This window comes from Pseudophryne corroboree, chromosome 10 (assembly GCF_028390025.1).
Source record: "Pseudophryne corroboree isolate aPseCor3 chromosome 10, aPseCor3.hap2, whole genome shotgun sequence".
NCBI classification, from domain to species: domain Eukaryota; kingdom Metazoa; phylum Chordata; class Amphibia; order Anura; family Myobatrachidae; genus Pseudophryne; species Pseudophryne corroboree.
Window position 1 is genome coordinate 350,143,336 of NC_086453.1, and position 19,252 is coordinate 350,162,587.

The window sequence follows — 19,252 nt, forward strand, 5'->3', positions numbered from 1 at the left end:
TGTGTAATGAGACTTCCTCAATGTTCCAATCAAGTAGTGAATGGCAATACAGAAAACCTGATAAACCTGATTAAACTACAATCATTAGCTGGCAATTAGAACCAACAAATCTTGCTGCACAGTGTAATTACAATGAATAACTAAATATACCAAAGTACTACATAAATAGCCTAAAGGCCCATATAGACGGGCCGATGCGGGGAGAGATGTGTGCTGAGCGAACCGCTCAGCACACATCTCTCTTTCCGCTCAGCACAGCGCGATCTGTGCTGAGCATGCGGGGGGAAGATGGGGGGGCCGCTCACTTTACCCAGCGGGTGAAGTGAGCGACCCGCTAGATTGGCCTGCACGGCAGGCCAATCTAGCAGCAGCGATAGCGATGCGCGGGGCTGAGCATCGCTATCGCTGTAGGGGCTACACACGGAGCGATCAGGCTTATAGTCTAAGCAATCTAGTCAGATTGCTTAGAATATCGCTCCGTGAGTACCCCCCTTAAGAAACAACTGATTCCCAACTGAGTCCCTGCCGCACATTGAGACACAAAGGTAGCAAAGTTTTCAAACTTAGGGGGTAATTCCAAGTTGATCGCAGCAGGAAATTTTTTAGCAGTTGGGCAAAACCATGTGGACTGCAGGGGAGGCAGATATAACATTTGCAGAGAGAGTTAGATTTGGGTGGGTTATTTTATTTCTGTGCAGGGTAAATACTGGCTGCTTTATTTTTACACTGCAATTTAGATTGCAGATTGAACTCACCACACCCAAATCTAACTCTCTCTGCACATGTTATATCTGCCTCCCCTGCAGTGCACATGGTTTTGCCCAACTGCTAAAAAATTTCCTGCTGCGATCAACTTGGATTTACCCCCTTAACATCCAGCAGCATTCTCTCTTTAATAGTAGCTGTCCAACACCAACTACCCCCCTCCACCCAACTCACTGGGCGGCTTGGAAATATTGGAAAATTATGCTGTACAGTATATTTGTCAGTTGGATCATTATGTACAAAGATGTCCTTCAAGCTTCTTGATAAAATATTGTTTTTTTTTAGTAAAAGTTCCCTTGAAATCTCAATCTGTGGCCAAAAGTTTCCAACTGGATTTCACAACCTTCTGCTTCTGTCGTGATCTACTATTGTAGAGTGCTCCCAAAAAGATCCAGTCACACTCAGTAGATTGTCTGTCCTTTGGTCTTAACAGTACTTTCCTATCCATTTGCATACCTTTTGTCATAGGCTGTGCAATTACAGAATCAGCAAACCCATGTTCCTTGAAACTTTGGCCCATTGTGTGTAACTCAGCTTCACACTTAATAGGGTCACTGACAATCTGTTGTACATGCACCATATATGTCAGGCGGTTGATAGGTGGATGATAGCTGGATGCATGTAATGATAAATATCTATTTACAGGCTGTCTGTCAAGAGATGTCTGTAATGTATTTCCAACCCTGTTCACCAGGACATCCAAATAAGTATCAGCTTCCATTGTTAATTTGATAGGAGTATCCAATTTGTTAAGCCTCTCAATGAACAAAGATCAAGAGTCCATGTCATCGTGCCACATCGTAAACAAATCGCAGATGTAACGACAGTAAAACAGAATTTGTGATGCTAAGCTTGTACTGAACATAAGCTTCTTCTCAAATTAATGCATGTATATATCTGCGTAAGATGGGGCCATATTAGACCCCATCGCAGAGCCAGTTTATTGTCTATGGAAAGAATTTCCAAACTTAAAATAATTAAAATACAGGATCATTTCGATCGTAGATAGTAAATATTCCCCTGGAGGTTCTAGATACTGCTCATTGTCACATACAATTTCTCTGATGGACAACAATCCTGCTTGATGTGGAATGCAAGTGTATAAACTGGTACAGTAACATCACGTTACCAGTAAGCAACATTTATCTGGAAATGGGAAGCCAACAATAAATGTTAAAGATTTCAGGGATGTCTTGAATCAATCCTGGCAGGTGTTTAACAACAGGTTGTAAGAAATTAGAAACCGTCAGGGGTTGATTTAGTGACCCTTTGGTGGATAGGATGGGCCTACCAGGAGGGGCCACAGGGTTTTTATGCAACTTAAGGATTGTGTAAATGACAGGTCTGATGGTATATGGGACAACTAGGATGTCCCTTGTACTTACATCAATCCACCCGCATCAATTTTCTTTATCAGCCGTACGTACAGATGGGTCCATGGTTATCTTGGCTAGTTTGCTGCGCCTAGGCACACCAAGGTTTATTAGCATAAACCCTTCATCTATTGTTCTCAGCTGCAATACAATACAGAGAACAATACAGCAGGGGATTAAGTCATTACAGCAGGGGATTAAGTCCGATTGACCAGTCTCAGTTAATCCTATTAAAGGTCAAGATAAACATGGATCCATCTGTATCAATGGTGGTATCCTTACTGAGGGAGTCAACAGCTTGCCTCTCTTCATACCTATAACTATGTCTGTGTCTTTTCACCAGTTTGTCAGCTTCATATCATAAAAGTGTTACTAGCTGCTTAATTGTTCACTGAATCAAAACAGCTTTTAACAAGAAATGGATTCTTAGTGACTTTCGCAGTGGTCGCGTAACTCAAGGTTTCCGATGTATCTTAAAAAGTTCAACTTCTGAATCCAAACTTTTCCGCATGTATGAAGGAATGAAACTCACACTTTTTTTCAAAAATATTGGTTTCACTTCTCTGCAATGTCCTTGAAGAGAAGTTATAAATCACTGTCTGGTGTGACTGAGGGGTGGCTTTTGTGATTTTGTGCCTGTGCCACCCTGCCTTGGACATTTTTTTTCCTGAGCTGGAGCTACCCCATAAAAAGCAGATGAGTGTTCACAATACTGTGAAGTGTCACCGCTGCTTTGTCAACGATCATCTAAAAGGTTCCTCCTCAGTGGAGCTGGTATCATATTGCATAAAAACGCCCCCTCAGCGTCTTTTGATTAGTGCTTATATTTGTAGTACCAGTAACAGACAAGATGTTCCTCAAGTCCGTACTATGCAGCAGAGAAAGCGGAACTCAGCAGTCTTATTTATACTAGAAGTTAATAGCAGCCCACATAATCCCACGTTTCGGCTTTTTGGTAATCCTTCTTTAGGAAAACATATTTAAACAATTAAAAATAAAAGAACTGCAAAATGTGCACGATATACAACACTACCCATCTTCACACGCAAAACAACCATAAAACACATGTTTACAGCTACAACACACGCATAATGAAATAAACTGAAAAACAAACCTGCGCACACTGGGCTTGATTCAGATTTGTACGAAAAAGCCTAGGCAGATGCGTTTTTTCAGCTTAGGGACTTGAAGGTGAAGCAGCCGCCCAAAAAAGAATAGAGATACCCACCTGAGCCATTGCAAAGTCCCCAGCAACTGCATACACATTGGTAGCATCACCGCAGAAAAGAGGAATATCGCCCCCCCCCCCCCCGAGTCTATGATCATGCAGACGGACAGCAGGACCAGCGCCATATTTTCTGCCTGTGTGCGATCACAGCTGAAGGCAGAAACATGTCCGGAAACGGCTGCAAAACATCTGCTTTTCTGCCGCCATTCCCCGTTACCCCTTCCTGTCAATCATTTAGCAATTAAATCACTCAGTTGGATGAACATTGGCATTGCGTACAAATCGGAATAGAGTCCATGGTCCGGCGAACATCGGAGAAAATTTTCCACAGGAGATTACATATAGTAGGAGCTCTTGGCAGACAATACCCACCTTGTTTACTGTTCATTTTGGCCGTCGGAAAACAACTACTGCTCTGACAGATTTCATTGTCGTTAATCTAAATCGGGAGAGAACAATAAAAGCGATTAGCCTGTGGGAATAAAGTCTGCAAACAAAATACCCAGTTTATAATCAGCATCATGTTACATGTATTTCGCTAAACAGACTGAACAAAAATAAATGCACGTATTATCATTTATTTATATCTAAACTTTTTATTTATATAGCGCCTCTATATTTCAGTAGCACTGTAGATGGACTATTTATAGAGCGTTAACTAGGTGAATAACTGCAGTTAGGCTTTTTCTATTGTAAAGTTCCCAGTGTAGGAGAACCGGGCAGCAGGCACTTTCTGAGAACAGAAAAAGAGAAGAAAACAGGCACTGTACCCGTTAGAAAGGCATTAATGCATTTGGGCAATATTTTTTTCCCCTTATTTCTCACCCTTTTGCAATGTTGTTTTAAAAATTTCACTATCCCTTAAAAAGTATAATGTTACCCCTTTTTTAAGTAATATTACACTGTTTAGGGGACGTTTGGGAGCATTTTCAAACCGGTACTCCTTTTCCTTCTATTTGACAGTACAGATGGGTCCACATTTATCTTGACTTCTTTGCTGCGCCTAGGCACACCATGGTTTATTAACATAAACCCTTCATCTATTGTTCTCACCTGCAATACAATACAGAGAACCATACAGCAGGGGATTAAGTCTGCCTGCCCAGTCTCAGTTAATCCTATTAAAGGTTAAGATAAACATGGACCCATCTGTATGTTCAATTGGTCCAGTTGGATAGCACAAAAACTTTTTTCAAAAACTCTTATCATTTAGTTACAATACCACAACTAATTATACAATACTTTGAAGCATAAAAGCACTAGTACCGTCTACCTGGCTTTGCTGTGTCAATAATTGCCGCTTTAAAAATACAGGAAGACTCTCACAAAGTCCCACACAGCCTGCAACTAGCAGGCTACTACATTTCACCCATCATGTCTTGTAAGAACTCAATGGGTTGTCCATCAACCTGTACAAAGCGTTCCATAGCTTGATTACTCCCACTGTGAAGACAATACGTCTGTGTCAGTAATGAATATGGACACCTTACTTTCTGACCATCAAGCAAAAGTACTCATAACGCGGCCCAGTACTGATCATTGTGGCACTCCAGTGATAGGCATTTCCGTGTTTGCTCTCCACCATTTCTCTTTCTAGCCAGGTATATATCCCATGTATATACTTTATTTGGGATGGTACCAAATGCTTTTAAAAATACCAAAACATGTTCTATCAACTTGCTGTACCTACCATTCTGCACAAAAACTAGTGACACCGGACTGGCATGACGGGATCACACATCCATGTTGACTGTGCTAGGAGCTATTGAGCCATTACATATTTAGGAATGATTCCAACTCCTTCCCACAAATGACATCAGGCTTACCTTTCTGCGTAACATTGATACAACATGTGTTTTCACGCGGTGATGACCTAGCTATGAGGACGTCCACAAATCTATGAAATGTGGGTCTGTCTCCAAGCTCGTCTAGCACACATGGGTGTATGACAGACAGCAAAGTGATCTATCCTAAATCTTGCTAATCCTGTATTACAGCTTCCTCTCAAATTGTGTAAATTAGAATAAATGGGCTGATACTACACATTATCCAGGATTATACACGCTTTCTGAGCACGGATCTTTCTTTATCTCTCCCGAATACACAACCCCTGGCAGTCTCATTAAAGAATTCAGGGATGTCTTGAATCAATCCTGGCAGGTGTTTAACAACAGGTTGTAAGAAATTAGAAACAGTCAGGGGTTGATTTAGTGACCCTTTGGTGGATAGGATGGGCCTACCAGGAGGGGCCACAGGGTTTTTATGCAACTTAAGGATTGTGTAAATGACAGGTCTGATGGTATATGGGACAACTAGGATGTCCCTTGTACTTACATCAATCCACCCGCATCAATTTTCTTTATCAGCCGTACATATCACAATGGTGGTATCCTTACTGAGGGAGTCAACAGCTTGCCTCTCTTCATACCTAGAACTATGTCTGTGTCTTTTCACCAGTTTGTTAGCTTCATATCATAAAAGTGTTACTAGCTGCTTAATTGTTCACTGAATCAAAACAGCTTTTAACAAAAAATGGATTCTTCTGCTCCTTTCACATCGCAAACCCTGCTTTTGAAACGATTCTTTAAACAGTTCTTAAAACGGGTCTGAGCAGTTAAACCCCCTTCACATTGCATGTTGTAACTGGTATATTACCGTTTTATTACCGTTTTGGTACCTTTCACACTGAACCCGTTTCTCCCATAGAAAACAGTGGTTGTCATTTTAAATGGACTTTTCTGGCCCACACATTATTAATAATTATTAATTAATTAATTATTAATAATTTGGCTAGTCGTACGATGGAACCCAGCAGCTTCAAGCATCTTTACCATGGTTTTGTAGATTACTGCATCCTTCACTGTCCCAGTGATTTGTCTACATATTTCTTCATCCCCTCTCATCCTAAGCAGCTCCCTACCCTCCTCATCACTCCAATTTGCCATTTTAAACTGTATTCTGTATAATACAATGCTTCTTCACTCTCATGTGTTTCCTCCAGTTTATATCCTACTTCTGCCTGGTGACATCACGCATGGAGACAGCCTATCACCTTCTGTGGTTTGGAAATACCGTTTCAGAGCCTTTCACATTGCACAATGAAACGGGTCTGAACCGTGTAGGACCCTGCTTTTAAACCGTTTTAAAATACCAGTAATCTGTAACCAGTAAATTCAAAGTGGCCCTTTCACACCGCAGCTAGAACCGTTTTGGAAGGCTTAAAAAACGGCAATTTACCGGGTTATAGCTGCGGTGTGAAAGGGGTATTAGTGACTTTCGCAGTGGTCGCGTAACTCAAGGTTTCCGATGTACGGTATCTTAAAGAGTTCAACTTCTGAATCCAAAGCTTTCCGCATGTATGAAGGAATGAAACTCACACTTTTTTCCAAAATATTGGTTTCACTTCTCTGCAATGTCCTTGAAGATAAGTTATAAATCACCGTCTGGTGTGACTGAGGGGTGGCTTTTGTGACGTTGTGCCTATGCCACCCTGCCTCGGACACTTTTTTTTCCTGAGCTGGAGATATCCCCATAAAAAGCAGTTTATAATCAGCATCATGTTACATGTATTTCGCTAAACAGACTGAACAAAAATAAATGCACGTATTATCATTTATTTATATCTAAACTTTTTATTTATATAGCGCCTCTATATTTCAGTAGCACTGTAGATGGACTATTTATAGAGCGTTAACTAGGTTAATAACTGCAGTTAGGCTTTTTCTATTGTAAAGTTCCCAGTGTAGGAGAACCGGGCAGCAGGCACTTTCTGAGAACAGAAAAAGAGAAGAAAACAGGTACTGTACCCGTTAGAAAGGCATTAATGCATTTGGGCAATCATTTTTTCCCCTTATTTCTCACCCTTTTGCAATGTTGTTTTAAAAATTTCACTATCCCTTAAAAAGTATAATGTTCCCCCTTTTTTCAGTAATATTACACTGTTTAGGGGACGTTTGGGAGCATTTTCAAACCGGTACTCCTTTTCCTTCCATTTGACAGTACAGATGGGTCCACATTTATCTTGACTTCTTTGCTGCGCCTAGGCACACCATGGTTTATTAACATAAACCCTTCATCTATTGTTCTCACCTGCAATACAATACAGAGAACAATACAGCAGGGGATTAAGTCTGCCTGCCCAGTCTCAGTTAATCCTATTAAAGGTTAAGATAAACATGGACCTATCTGTATGTTCAATTGGTCCAGTTGGATGGCACAAAAACTTTTTTCAAAAACTCTTATCATTTAGTTACAATACCACATCTAATTATACCGTACACAATACTTTGAAGCATAAAAGCACTAGTACCGTCTACCTGGCTTTGCTGTGTCAATAATTGCCGCTTTAAAAATACAGGAAGACTCTCACAAAGTCCCACACAGCCTGCAACTAGCAGGCTACTACATTTCACCCATCATGTCTTGTAAGAACTCAATGGGTTGTCCATCAACCTGTACAAAGCGTTCCATAGCTTGATTACTCCCACTGTGAAGACAATACGTCTGTGTCAGTAATGAATATGGACACATTACTTTCTGACCATCAAGCAAAAGTACTCATAACGCGGCCCAGTACTGATCATTGTGGCACTCCAGTGATAGGAATTTCCGTGTTTGCTCTCCACCATTTCTCTTTCTAGCCAGGTATATATCCCATGTATATACTTTATTTGGGATGGTACCAAATGCTTTTAAAAATACCACAACATGTTCTATCAACTTGCTGTACCTACCATTCTGCACAAAAACTAGTGACACCGGACTGGCATGACGGGATCACACATCCATGTTGACTGTGCTAGGAGCTATTGAGCCATTACATATTTAGGAATGATTCCAACTCCTTCCCACAAATGACATCAGGCTTACCTTTCTGCGTAACATTGATACAACATGTGATTTCACGCGGTGATGACCTAGCTATGAGGACGTCCACAAATCTATGAAATTTGGGTCTGTCTCCAAGCTCGTCTAGCACACATGGGTGTATGACAGACAGCAAAGTGATCTATCCTAAATCTTGCTAATCCTGTATTACAGCTTCCTCTCAAGTTGTGTAATTTAGAGTAAATGGGTTTATACTACACATTATCCAGGATTATACACGCTTTCTGAGCACAGATCTTTCTTTATCTCTCCCGAATACAGGACCCCTGGCAGTCTCATTGTAGCTCAGGCTCAATCGTTTCTCTCTTTGTTCTATCTAAGGACACAGAGAATGAAGACTTTAGCAATCTGTTTTCCTAGACCGTCTTTACTGCCCCGATTCCTTTTTCCAGATTGTTACCTGTATCTACTGAATGTCGCCTTACTCCCTTTTACCTGTCCCCCTCTCTCACATTATTACTAGTACACTAGCATTCCTTATGCAGAACAAAATCATCTCCCTTCAAAAGTAACAGTATACAATATTTGGAATGTCCCATTATACTACTTTACTGTGATACCACAAAACAGAAATATGAATCTATTTGGAAATATCCTTCACAATAAATGGAATATGGAGCAGCACCCAGAAGCAGCTCTCTAAGAACAAACAGATTCTTATGGAAACAGTGAGTCAAAGTAGAAGACAAAGTTCAAATAACCAAATGGTAACTAAGTTGCAGAATGGTAACCTCCAATCTTCATAGCATACTTGCCTACTTTTGAAAAAGCATTTCAGGGAGATTGTGAAAGTAACAACTATCAGCGCGGGCGCGTACTGCTACATCGGAGAGGCGTGTCATGAAAATGACTTAAGGTCCATACACATTAGACGATGTCGCTCTTTGAGCGACGTCGTCTAATGTTTCCCCTCCTGGGCCGGCTGGTCGGCAGCCGACTGTACACACTGAGCGATATGACCGCTCATATCGCTTAGTAACGTCATGCCTACTCTGCCAGCCGTGCATGCAGGTCCTGGACGACAGTCCAGATCCTGCATGCGCTGCCGACAGCGACGATCGTTGCCGACCCGCGGGGCCGCGCATCGGTCGTAGCTGGCGGCATACACACTTGCCGATAAAATGAGCGACGTCGCTCATGGAGGGGGAAAATGAGCGACGTCGCTCATTTTATCGGCAAGTGTGTATGGACCTTTACATCCAAATGTAAATGAGCCACAAAGTCAGTAAGATCTACTTGTTAAAGAAGAGACACTGATATTTTGCAGGATTTGTTGGTGTATTGTGTTTTACAAGAGGTTCCATATACTGTAAGTGGCCAGGAGAAACCTTAGTTACAATGCATGTAGCCATAGGGATCATTGTGCCTTATAACCAATGCAGGGAAATGGCACTAATGATCCCATTTGAATGTATGTATCTAGCTGCATAATGGGGGTAAGGTGTAATCAGGGAGATTGCTGGACTATTCAGGGAGTTAGGGAGACTGCTGCTATTTCAGGGAGTCTCCTGCAGAATGAGGGAGGGTAGGCAACGATGCTTCATATACACTGTACAAAACTAGGCAAATATATCAAACCTAATGTAGAGGACAAGTGCAGCAGTTGCCCATAGCAACTAATAAGCTTTTATGTATTGTTTATCTAGTGCATTCTATAACAATAATGCTATGGACAAATTCTCCACCGTAACTCTTCAGAAGAATTCATAAATATCTACTTTCATCTCTCAACAGCTGTATGATATATATTTGTATGTTCCTAAGAAGATATTTCATAAATTAACCCCCAGTATAGTTCAAAAGAGCTACAGTATCATAGGTTGTTGGGTAGAAATCAACGTTGCAAAGGGGAAGAAACTACACTCATTACAAACACGAATGACCCCTAATGTTTGTAGGGCGTATCCGTCCAGAAGAACAGTTGTTGGAAATACAGATGTGTTCCTTGCTCATCCATCCAGCAAACTGGTCGCACATCGCAATTGCAACTAGCCGTGCCTGTGTGTGACCTGTTTGCAGGGGGGTATGCACCCATGCAATCTCATGGATTGCGGGTGCGTACACAGTGCACACGCACGCCCTTGGGCACTGTTATCACAGCAAACGACCCGTGATTATTAGCAGCTGTGGGTAAAATGAGCTAGGACTCATCTGTGGTTATCCCCACTCACGTGTCCTTATTCCACATGAGGTAAAGTATCAGCTTTATAGAAGTTCAATCACAAGTAGATGCTGCAGATTCCAGATAAGACTGTAAACTAACGCATTTCGCAGCTAAAAGCTCCATAGAGCACATTTATATGTTAATTATAAAGTGTATACATACAGTGGTTCAGTATGTTTTTTTGGTTACGGTTTCTCATCACATTTTTTAACAATATTTAGTCATCATTATAGGCAGTAATTAAAGTTTGCTTGATAGATATTGGTGCAATGGGTGGTCATTCCTAGTTGATCGCTAGCTGCATTTGTTCGCAGCGCAGCGTTCAGGCTAAAAAAAGGCAGTTCTGCGCATGCGGTGCAATGCGCACGTACGTCGTACGGGCACAACGAACGATGTAGTTTCACACAAGGTCTAGCGCAGCTTTTCAGTCGCACTGCTGGCCGCAGGGTGAATGACAGGAAGAGGGCGTTTCTGGGTGTCAACTGACCGTTTTTAGGGAGTGTTCGGAAAAATGCAGGCGTGCCAGGAAAAACACAGGCGTGGCTGGGCGAACACTGGGCGGGTTTATGACGTCAAAACAGGAACTGAACAGTCTGAAGTGATCGCAAGCGCTGAGTAGGTTTTGAGCTACTCTGAAACTGCACACAAAAAAACAAAAAACTTTGTAGCCGCTCTGCGATCCTTTCGTTTGCACTTCTGCTAAGCTAAAATACACTCCCAGTGGGCGGCGGCATAGCGTTTGCACGGCTGCTAAAAACTGCTAGCGAGCGAACAACTCGGAATGACCCCCAATATCCGTAAAACACCAACTTAATGCAACAATTCATTAACACACATTTAGGTGTATATTTACAAAGATTCGTGTTTTGGCCGTTTTGAAGGGTGTTTGAACTCGAATGGTATCGGGTGCATTTTACTGCAACTTTTTGAATCCTGATACGATCATTCACTAAGCTGCCGAGTTTTGCACAATCGTTTTTTCCGATGTCGATGTGATTCGCAATATCAGGCAGTGTTTTACGGGAGTGATGAGTAAAACACTGCCTAAAAAAACACAAGGAATCCCGGCCGGATCTGTGAGATCCGTGCAGGGCTTCATTGTGTACCTTAAAAAGTTGATTAAAGTCTTAAAAAAATCTGAAAAAAATTGCGTGGGGTCCCCCCTCCTAAGCACAACCAGCCTCGGGCTCTTTGAGCCGGTCCTGGTTGAAAAAATATGGGGGGGAAAATGACAGGGGTTCCCCCATATTTAATCAACCAGCACCGGGCTCTGCGCCTGGTCCTGGTTCCAAAAATACAATGGTGAGAACTTTGTGGTCAGCGGTGAGGTTACTTTCGGTCAACCGCTGACCGCAAAGTTCCCACCATTGGCTACAATGGAGCGCATAGGCGCTACATTGTATCTGTGCAGTGTGCTGCCTGACAGACACTACAGGAGCACACAGCCAATCAGGAGAGTGCCACGACGTGGCGCTCCCTGATTGGCTGAAGGGACCCTCTTTGACAGGAGTCAGGGGGGGTCCTGGCAGTCGGGGAAAGGGGTCCCATGTGTAAACATGGGACCCCTTTCAGTGCGTGGTCGGGTTTCCGTTTTATTTTTTTGCCAAGTACGTGGATTATTCAAAGGTCGGATTCTACACTGGATTATGTGAGTATAATTTTTTCACAGGTACCCCTAGGATTCTACATGGAGAAGAGGACCGAGCCTCGTGGGAACATAGGTAAGTATGTGTGTATGTTGGTGTGCATGTATGTAATAAAGTTGTACTGTCACGGTGTGTGTCCTGTTTTTATTGGGGTATTTTTTTAGTAGTAGTACTACAGGTACCAGCGGGCCCGGTTTTCCACCGCATGCTAGTACTTGTGGTTCTCCAAGTACCAGCTTGCGGGGGAGGCTTGCTGGGACTTGTAGTACTGCTACTAAAAACAATATTCACAATTTCTCACAAGGCTATCAGCCCCCCATCCGCCGCCCCTTGATTGAAGGGGTCCCCACTCCTCCAAGGTACCCCGGCCAGGGGTGACTAGTTGGGGTTTTAATGGCACGGCCGCAGGGACCGATATCAAAGTGTCCCCCGGCTGTGGCATTATCTCCCCAGCTAGTGAAGCCCGGTGCTGGTTTCAAAAATACGAGGGACCCCTACGCTTTTTGTCCCCTGTATTTTTGGAACCAGGACCAGGCGCAGAGCCCGGTGCTGGTTGATAAAATATGGGGGAACCCCTGTCATTTTTTTCCCCATATTTTTTCAAACCAGGACCGGCTCAAAGAGCCCGAGGCTGGTTATGCTTAGGAGGGGGGACCCCACGCAATTTTTTTTTCTGATTTTACACTAAACATGGTTATCCAAACTCGACTGGAAAAAGCAGGTCTATTTTATTGCTGCTTTTTTTAACGAATCGGAAAAAAACAGACCCGCACTTGAGCACTCAGAAACTAACACCCAAATACGAATGAATAGTGAATGCCCGTATTCTATGAAATATCAGCCACGTTTGACCGATGGTCTATTCATTCGTATTTCTGAACGTTGTCATTCAAACCATTACGAATAGTCCAAACACTGCCGAGATTGGTGCTTAGTGAATTCCCGGATTGGGACTTAGAAAAAAAAACACAAATCGGACAAACTCGGATTCTTAGTAAATACTGGCCTTAGTACGTTAATCACAGAAAAAAATACAGCAATAGTCTGACTTGTAAATACACACAGTGAAAACAATGCAATCTTCCTACTTATAACATACACAAACAATGAAAGACTGAGTTACATTTCTCATCCAATATGGAATGTCACAGCATGAACTGAATAAGCTTATACTTGCTATCACACGCTACCTATTTATTAGTTATTTATATAGCGCACACATATACTGCAGTGCTGTACTGCTACAAATTACACAAGAGTTAATTTTTTTCCATCAGCAGCCATTGATCCTACTGTTATGCATGTGTGGGAGAAAGCTGAAGCTCATGGAGGAAACTCACGCAAACATGGAGAGGACATACAAACTCCACACATATGAAATGAAGTCAGACTTCAGTAATGTAATCAAATGTTTCTATTCAAGGTGCTGCTAGTGTATGCTGTCCATTGCATGAAATAAAGAAAATAATAATATAAATAAATACATCCAGATCCATCTAGATCCAATTAAATGAATCACCATGAGGACTTCGGCATACCAAGATAATTGTCAAAATATATACTCACAAAAATAAAAGAATATATGTTCACTTAAACAGGGGCTGACGCAGCGTTGAATGTTATGTAGGAAATATAGCGAGCATTCACATGCTGTAACAGCGGGTGCACACAACCGGGAGATGCAGAGTCACAATGCACTTACATTTACGAGTCGGGACTGTGGTGTGACAGAGTTAGTCCAGGTAGGCAAAGTTCAGTGAGGACGTATTCATGTAAATGCGGGCAATGGATATAAGCTTATAGACGCCTGTTAGGAGGTATACTGTATGGAGTGTCAGACTGGCGCATGAAGGGCCCACCAGGGGAATGCCGTAATAGGGGCCCATGCTTAGGGGTGTGGCCAGTCTCCAGAGGGGTGTGACCAGTCACCACAGCTTGGCTAATCATTGAAAAGTGTATGGTCTAAGCCCTCTGATAAATATATATAGTAAATACTGCTAGTGCATGCATGATAATGTACCAGATTAATGACAGCAATGTACTGTAGAGAAAACACTGTATTCCTGTGCAGTGTAAGGTAACATATGTATGATGTATAAATTCTACAGTCTAGAAAGAAAGAAGAGTAAGAGACAGAAGAAGAGGAAGAAGAGATAGAAGAGGAAGAAGAGATGGAAGAGATGGAAGAGGAAGAGGAGGAGCCCCCCCCCCCCCCCCCCCCCAGGCAGTGGGGCCCACCAAGGGGATGCCTCTGTGAGCCAGTCCGACACTGTATGTATGGGGCAGCAGGTGCAAGTGCACATTGGTGATCAGGACTAGTTGCAGCCTAGGGGCATATGCTGCATATGTGGGTGCATCTTGTGGCTATTAAATAACGAGACTATCAGGTCTATTTACTAAACACTTGGATGGAGATAAAGTACCAGCCAACTAGCTCCTAACTGTCATTTTTCAAACCCAGCCTGTGACATGGCAGTTAGGAGCTGATTGGCTGACACTTTATCTCCATCCAAGGCTTAATAAATAGACCTTTATACTTCTAAAAACGAAACCAAACTGTGTGAGTTAAAAGGGAGTGGGGGAACAATGATTTTGGACTGCCCCAAAACAGTTGTACCAGTCTCACCCCTCCTCCACAGATCATTGGCTGTCACACAGCGTTCGATGAAGTGGTATTTTTTTCCTGTGCATCGTAAAAATGGTTAGCTCAAATTTAGAGCAACGTGTTAACTTACGGTTTAGGTAAATTGAACAAAACACCCACTGAATCTTTCCGTATGCTAACCGAGGCTTACAGGACATAACGTATGTCATGTGCACATGTGTTTGAGCGACACAAAATATTTAGTGATGGTTATGAGGATGTCGAAGATGATGAACAACCCAGAAGGTCTTGCACATCAAAAACAAGCAAGAGTGTGGAAGAAGCTGAGAAATTTGTTCAAGTTGACCATCGACTCAGCATCTGAATGATGGCAGAAATTATAACTATCGACAAAGAAACTGTTAGATAAGTTTTCCATCAAGATCTTAACATGAGAAAAGGATGGTTCCAAGGCTTCTCACTGCTGAGCAGAAAGAGAATCAAAAACTAATTTCTACAGACATTTAGGAATAAATTCAAACGGATTTGCATTTTTTAGATGCAGTGATTACCGGTGATGTAACATGGATCTTTCAGTACGATCCTGAGACAATGGGGGTCATCCCGAGTTGATCACACGTAGCAACTTTTTGCTGCTCATGCGATCAACTAGACGCTGCCTATGGGGGGAGTGTATTTTAGCATAGCAGGGCTGCGATCGCTTGTGCAGCCCTGCTATGCTAAAAACAAGTTTTGTGCAGAAGTAGACTAGCCCTGCAGTTACTTACCCTGTGCGATCGATCCAGCGACGAAGGTCCCGGATTTGACGTCAGACATCCGCCCTCCAAACGCCTGGACACACCTGCATTCGGATCTCCACGCCCGGAAAATGGTGAGTAGACGCCCCGGAACGCCTCCCCGCTGTCTATCTTCTTGCGATCGTGCTAGCGATCACTTTCTTCTTTATTCTGGTTGCTGTCCGGCAACAAAATGATGCGCGCCGCGCATGCGCAGTTCCGACCCGTTCGCACTGCAGTGATGAACCCCTGCGTGCGAACGGGTCGGAATGACCCCCAATATGCCAGTCCATGCACTGGAATAGGCCATCATCACCAAAAATGAAGAAAGCACGTCAAAGCAAATTCAAAGCCATGTTAATTGTTTTCTATGACAGCAAGGGTGTTATTTTAGAAGACCGGGCACCAGAAGGCGCAGCAGTGAATCAACATTACTACAAAAATGTTCTAGCAACTTCGCAGAACAGAATTAGAAGAAAGAGGCCAGAGTTGTGGAAAAATGGTTTCATCCTCCATCAGGACAAAGCATCGGGCTACACAGCTCTCTCTGTGAAGCAGTTTTTGGCCGAGAAACAGACTGCAGTGCTAGCATACCCTCCATACTCACCAGACCTAGCACCTTCTTCTTTCTTTTCCCTAAATTAAAATTTGGACTCTGGGGAACATGAGATACTGCAGTAAAGAAGAAAACTACAGAGCTGCTGAGACATCTGACAGATAATCAGATGCAACACAGTTTTGACAAATGGCAAATAACGAGTTTTAAGGTAAGAACTTACCTTTGTTAAAACTCTTTCTGCGAGGTACACTGGGCTCCACAAGGAAAGACATAGGGGGTGTAGAGTAGGATCTTGATCCGAGGCACCGACAGGCTGAAAAGCTTTGACTGTTCCCAGAATGCATGGCGCCGCCTCCTCTATAACCCCACCTCCCTGCACAGGAGATCAGTTTTGTAGTTGGTGCCGCAGATAGCAGGCACATAACAGAGGGGCTGCGCTGGTCAGCCCTGAGAAGAGCTTTTTAGAAGAAAAGTGAAGACTTCAATAAGAAGTCTTCATCTGTGTAGATGCAGAAGGGGAGCACATAGAAGGGGAACAGACACTACTCAGACTATGGGGTCTATGTACTAAGCCTTAGAGAAAATTAAAGTGGAAGGAGATAAAGTACGAACCAACCAGCTCCTAAGTGTCATTAATAAAATACAGCCTGTAATAACATGGCAGTTAGGAGCTGATTGGCTGGTACTTTATCTCCGTCCACTTTAATTTCTCTCCGTGGCTCAGTACATAGACCCATGTCTTTGAAAAATGACAGAAGGTTATAAGTTGGTACTCTGTTATGAGTGATATAGGGGGACGAATTATTATTATTATTACCACCATTTATGTATAAGGTGCCACAAGTGTTTCGCAGCGCCGTACATACAACACACAGAACAATACAGGGTATACAGATGGAGCCCTGCTCATCTATCCCTGTAATAGGATTAAGTGAGCCAGTGCTTAATCCCCTGCTGTAATGACTTAATCCCCTGCTGTATTGTTCTCTCTGTATTGTATTGCAGCTGAGAACAATAGATGAAAGGCTTATGCTAATAAGCCTTGGTGCACCGTGGTGCAGCAGAGAAGAATAGATGAGCCAGGCTCCATCTGTACATCACAGAAAACTAAAACAGAGCACAGGTAACAATTAGCGCCACAGTTTTCAGTGGTATCTGTTCACATGGTCGACCATGTTATGGTCGACAGTCATTAGGTCGACCACTACTGGTCGACATTGACATGGTCGACATGGACACATGGTCAACACATGAAAGGTCGACACATGAAAAGGTCGACACATGAAAAGGTCGACATGAGTTTTTGAACTTTTTTTTCTTTTGGGGAACTTCTCCATACTTTACGATCCACGTGGACTACGATTGGAACGGTAATCTGTGCCGAGCGAAGCGAAGGCACCATGCCCGAAGCATGGCGAGCGAACGCGGTGCACTAATTGGGGTTCCCAGTCACTTTACGCAAAAAACGACACCAAAAAAAGTTAAAAAACTCATGTCGACCTTTTCATGTGTCGACCATTTTCGTGTCGACCATGTGTCCATGTCGACCAATAGTGGTCGACCTAATGACTGTCGACCATAACATGGTCGACCATTCATACCGGAACCGTTTTCAGTACACACTATAGCAGGAAGCAAAGAAATAAACTGGCGTACTACTGGGGACGGGCAGCCATTGGAAGAGATGAACAGGCACGAGCAGGAGGAAATGCAGATATAGACAGTCACTGAGTGGGAGACAGCTGTAATTGAAGTGCAAGAGAAGGGGGCTGTGAGGACAGAAGGGAAGAGGGCCCTGTTTCAAGGAGCTTACAATCTAGGGGGAGAGGGAGACAGACAGGTGACATGAGGTACAAGCAAGCGGAAGGTGGCCTGGCTATCAGAGCTTGGAGAGAAATAATCAGTAGAACCGCTTCCTCACACCACACACAAACATAGGTACATATATTATATTTCTAGATCATTAATATATAAAGGCTTGCTAGAGAAAATTCCATACAGCACTGTTCAGTTTCCATTAGCGAAACACTCAGACCACAGACTGAAAACAAACCCTTTGGTTTAAGACTTCAGCAGTAATTTCCATCAAATGATGACATCTCTCATAGTCAGATCATTTTCCCGACGGCAGAGACCGGTGCAGGCAGAGACATTAATTCTGAAACCGAAAGCTCTTGGCACCTTGTGTATGTGCGACGGCGGCAGAATTTTCCCCCCCTGGCATCGGAAAAGACAAACCCCCCCACTCTGCAATTAACATACTGACAGAGAAAACCTTCCTCGTTTCCAGATTGCAGGACTGCACAAGCGGCCTGAGGAGGCATCTTGTCAGCAGCCACATAATCTAAGTGCCGCAGTCAGCATCACCCACAACGTAACCGGCCAAAACCGTCGCTCTCTTACCATCGTCTGCCAGAAGCCTGTCCAGAGCCAAGAGCATCCTGCGAGCCCGGCGAGAGACACATTAAAGCTGCCTTGGAAGTTGAGAAAAGTCAGACAGACTTGACAGTGCCTGTTATGCTTTCTGTATTTACAGTAGGTGTATCACCCAGATGGGAGATGGGGCAGCTCTTTCAAAATTGAAGTTTACGAAAGATAAAGGTATCATCACTTTGATAATCCTGCCGTGTACACTGGCACCGAGCCAAGTTCTTTGAGCCGCACCCGCAGATAGCAAGCGAGGAGGCATGAATGAACGGGGAGGGACTACGCCATGAAACGGTGTAAGGCTCAGACCAGGGTTCCAGCACTGACTGCAGATATGAGGCATACACCAACATCAGCCCAGCAATACGCTACTTTATACACACATCCTATCTTTCTCCCTTCGTTCACGTAACTGGTGACGTATGCACGTAACAGAGAAGTTCGGCCATCGCTCAACTCCCTATCTTCCTATGGGGTACATTTACTAAGCAGTGATAAGAGCGGAGAAGTGAGCCAGTGGAGAAGTTGCCCATGGCAACCAATCAGCACTGAAGTAACATCTATAATTTGCATACTATAAAATTATACACAGCTGCTGATTGGTTGATGGGGAAATTTCTCCACTGGCTCACTTATCTGTTCTGATCACTGCTTAGTAAATGTACCCCTATATCACTACCTGGCACAGTCCCGCTTTCCTGAACTCCCAGCAAGCCTAGCTGAACCCGTTTCCTCTCTCCGCGACTTAGACTTAAAACTCTCCGCCAGAGAGTAAAGTTAGAGAGTATACAGCAAACACAATAGGGAAATGTGACCTTCCCC

The 19,252-nt window shown here is 43.2% G+C and overlaps 1 protein-coding gene across 7 annotated transcripts in view; it reads right to left on the reverse strand.

The window, feature by feature from the left end:
- The window catches only part of LOC134966714 (CMP-N-acetylneuraminate-beta-galactosamide-alpha-2,3-sialyltransferase 4-like), a 269,028-nt gene that overhangs the window by 25,189 nt on the left and 224,587 nt on the right, over positions 1-19,252 (reverse strand). For 6 of the 7 annotated variants that reach the window (XM_063943677.1, XM_063943673.1, XM_063943678.1 and 3 more), the window contains one exon: positions 3,739-3,805. In XM_063943677.1, coding sequence (XP_063799747.1) covers positions 3,739-3,754 — 16 coding nt within the window. In that variant the 5' untranslated portion in view covers positions 3,755-3,805. Of the gene's footprint in view, positions 1-3,738; positions 3,806-18,406; positions 18,430-19,252 lie in introns of those variants that run through there. The other variant, XM_063943676.1, reaches the window with a different exon arrangement.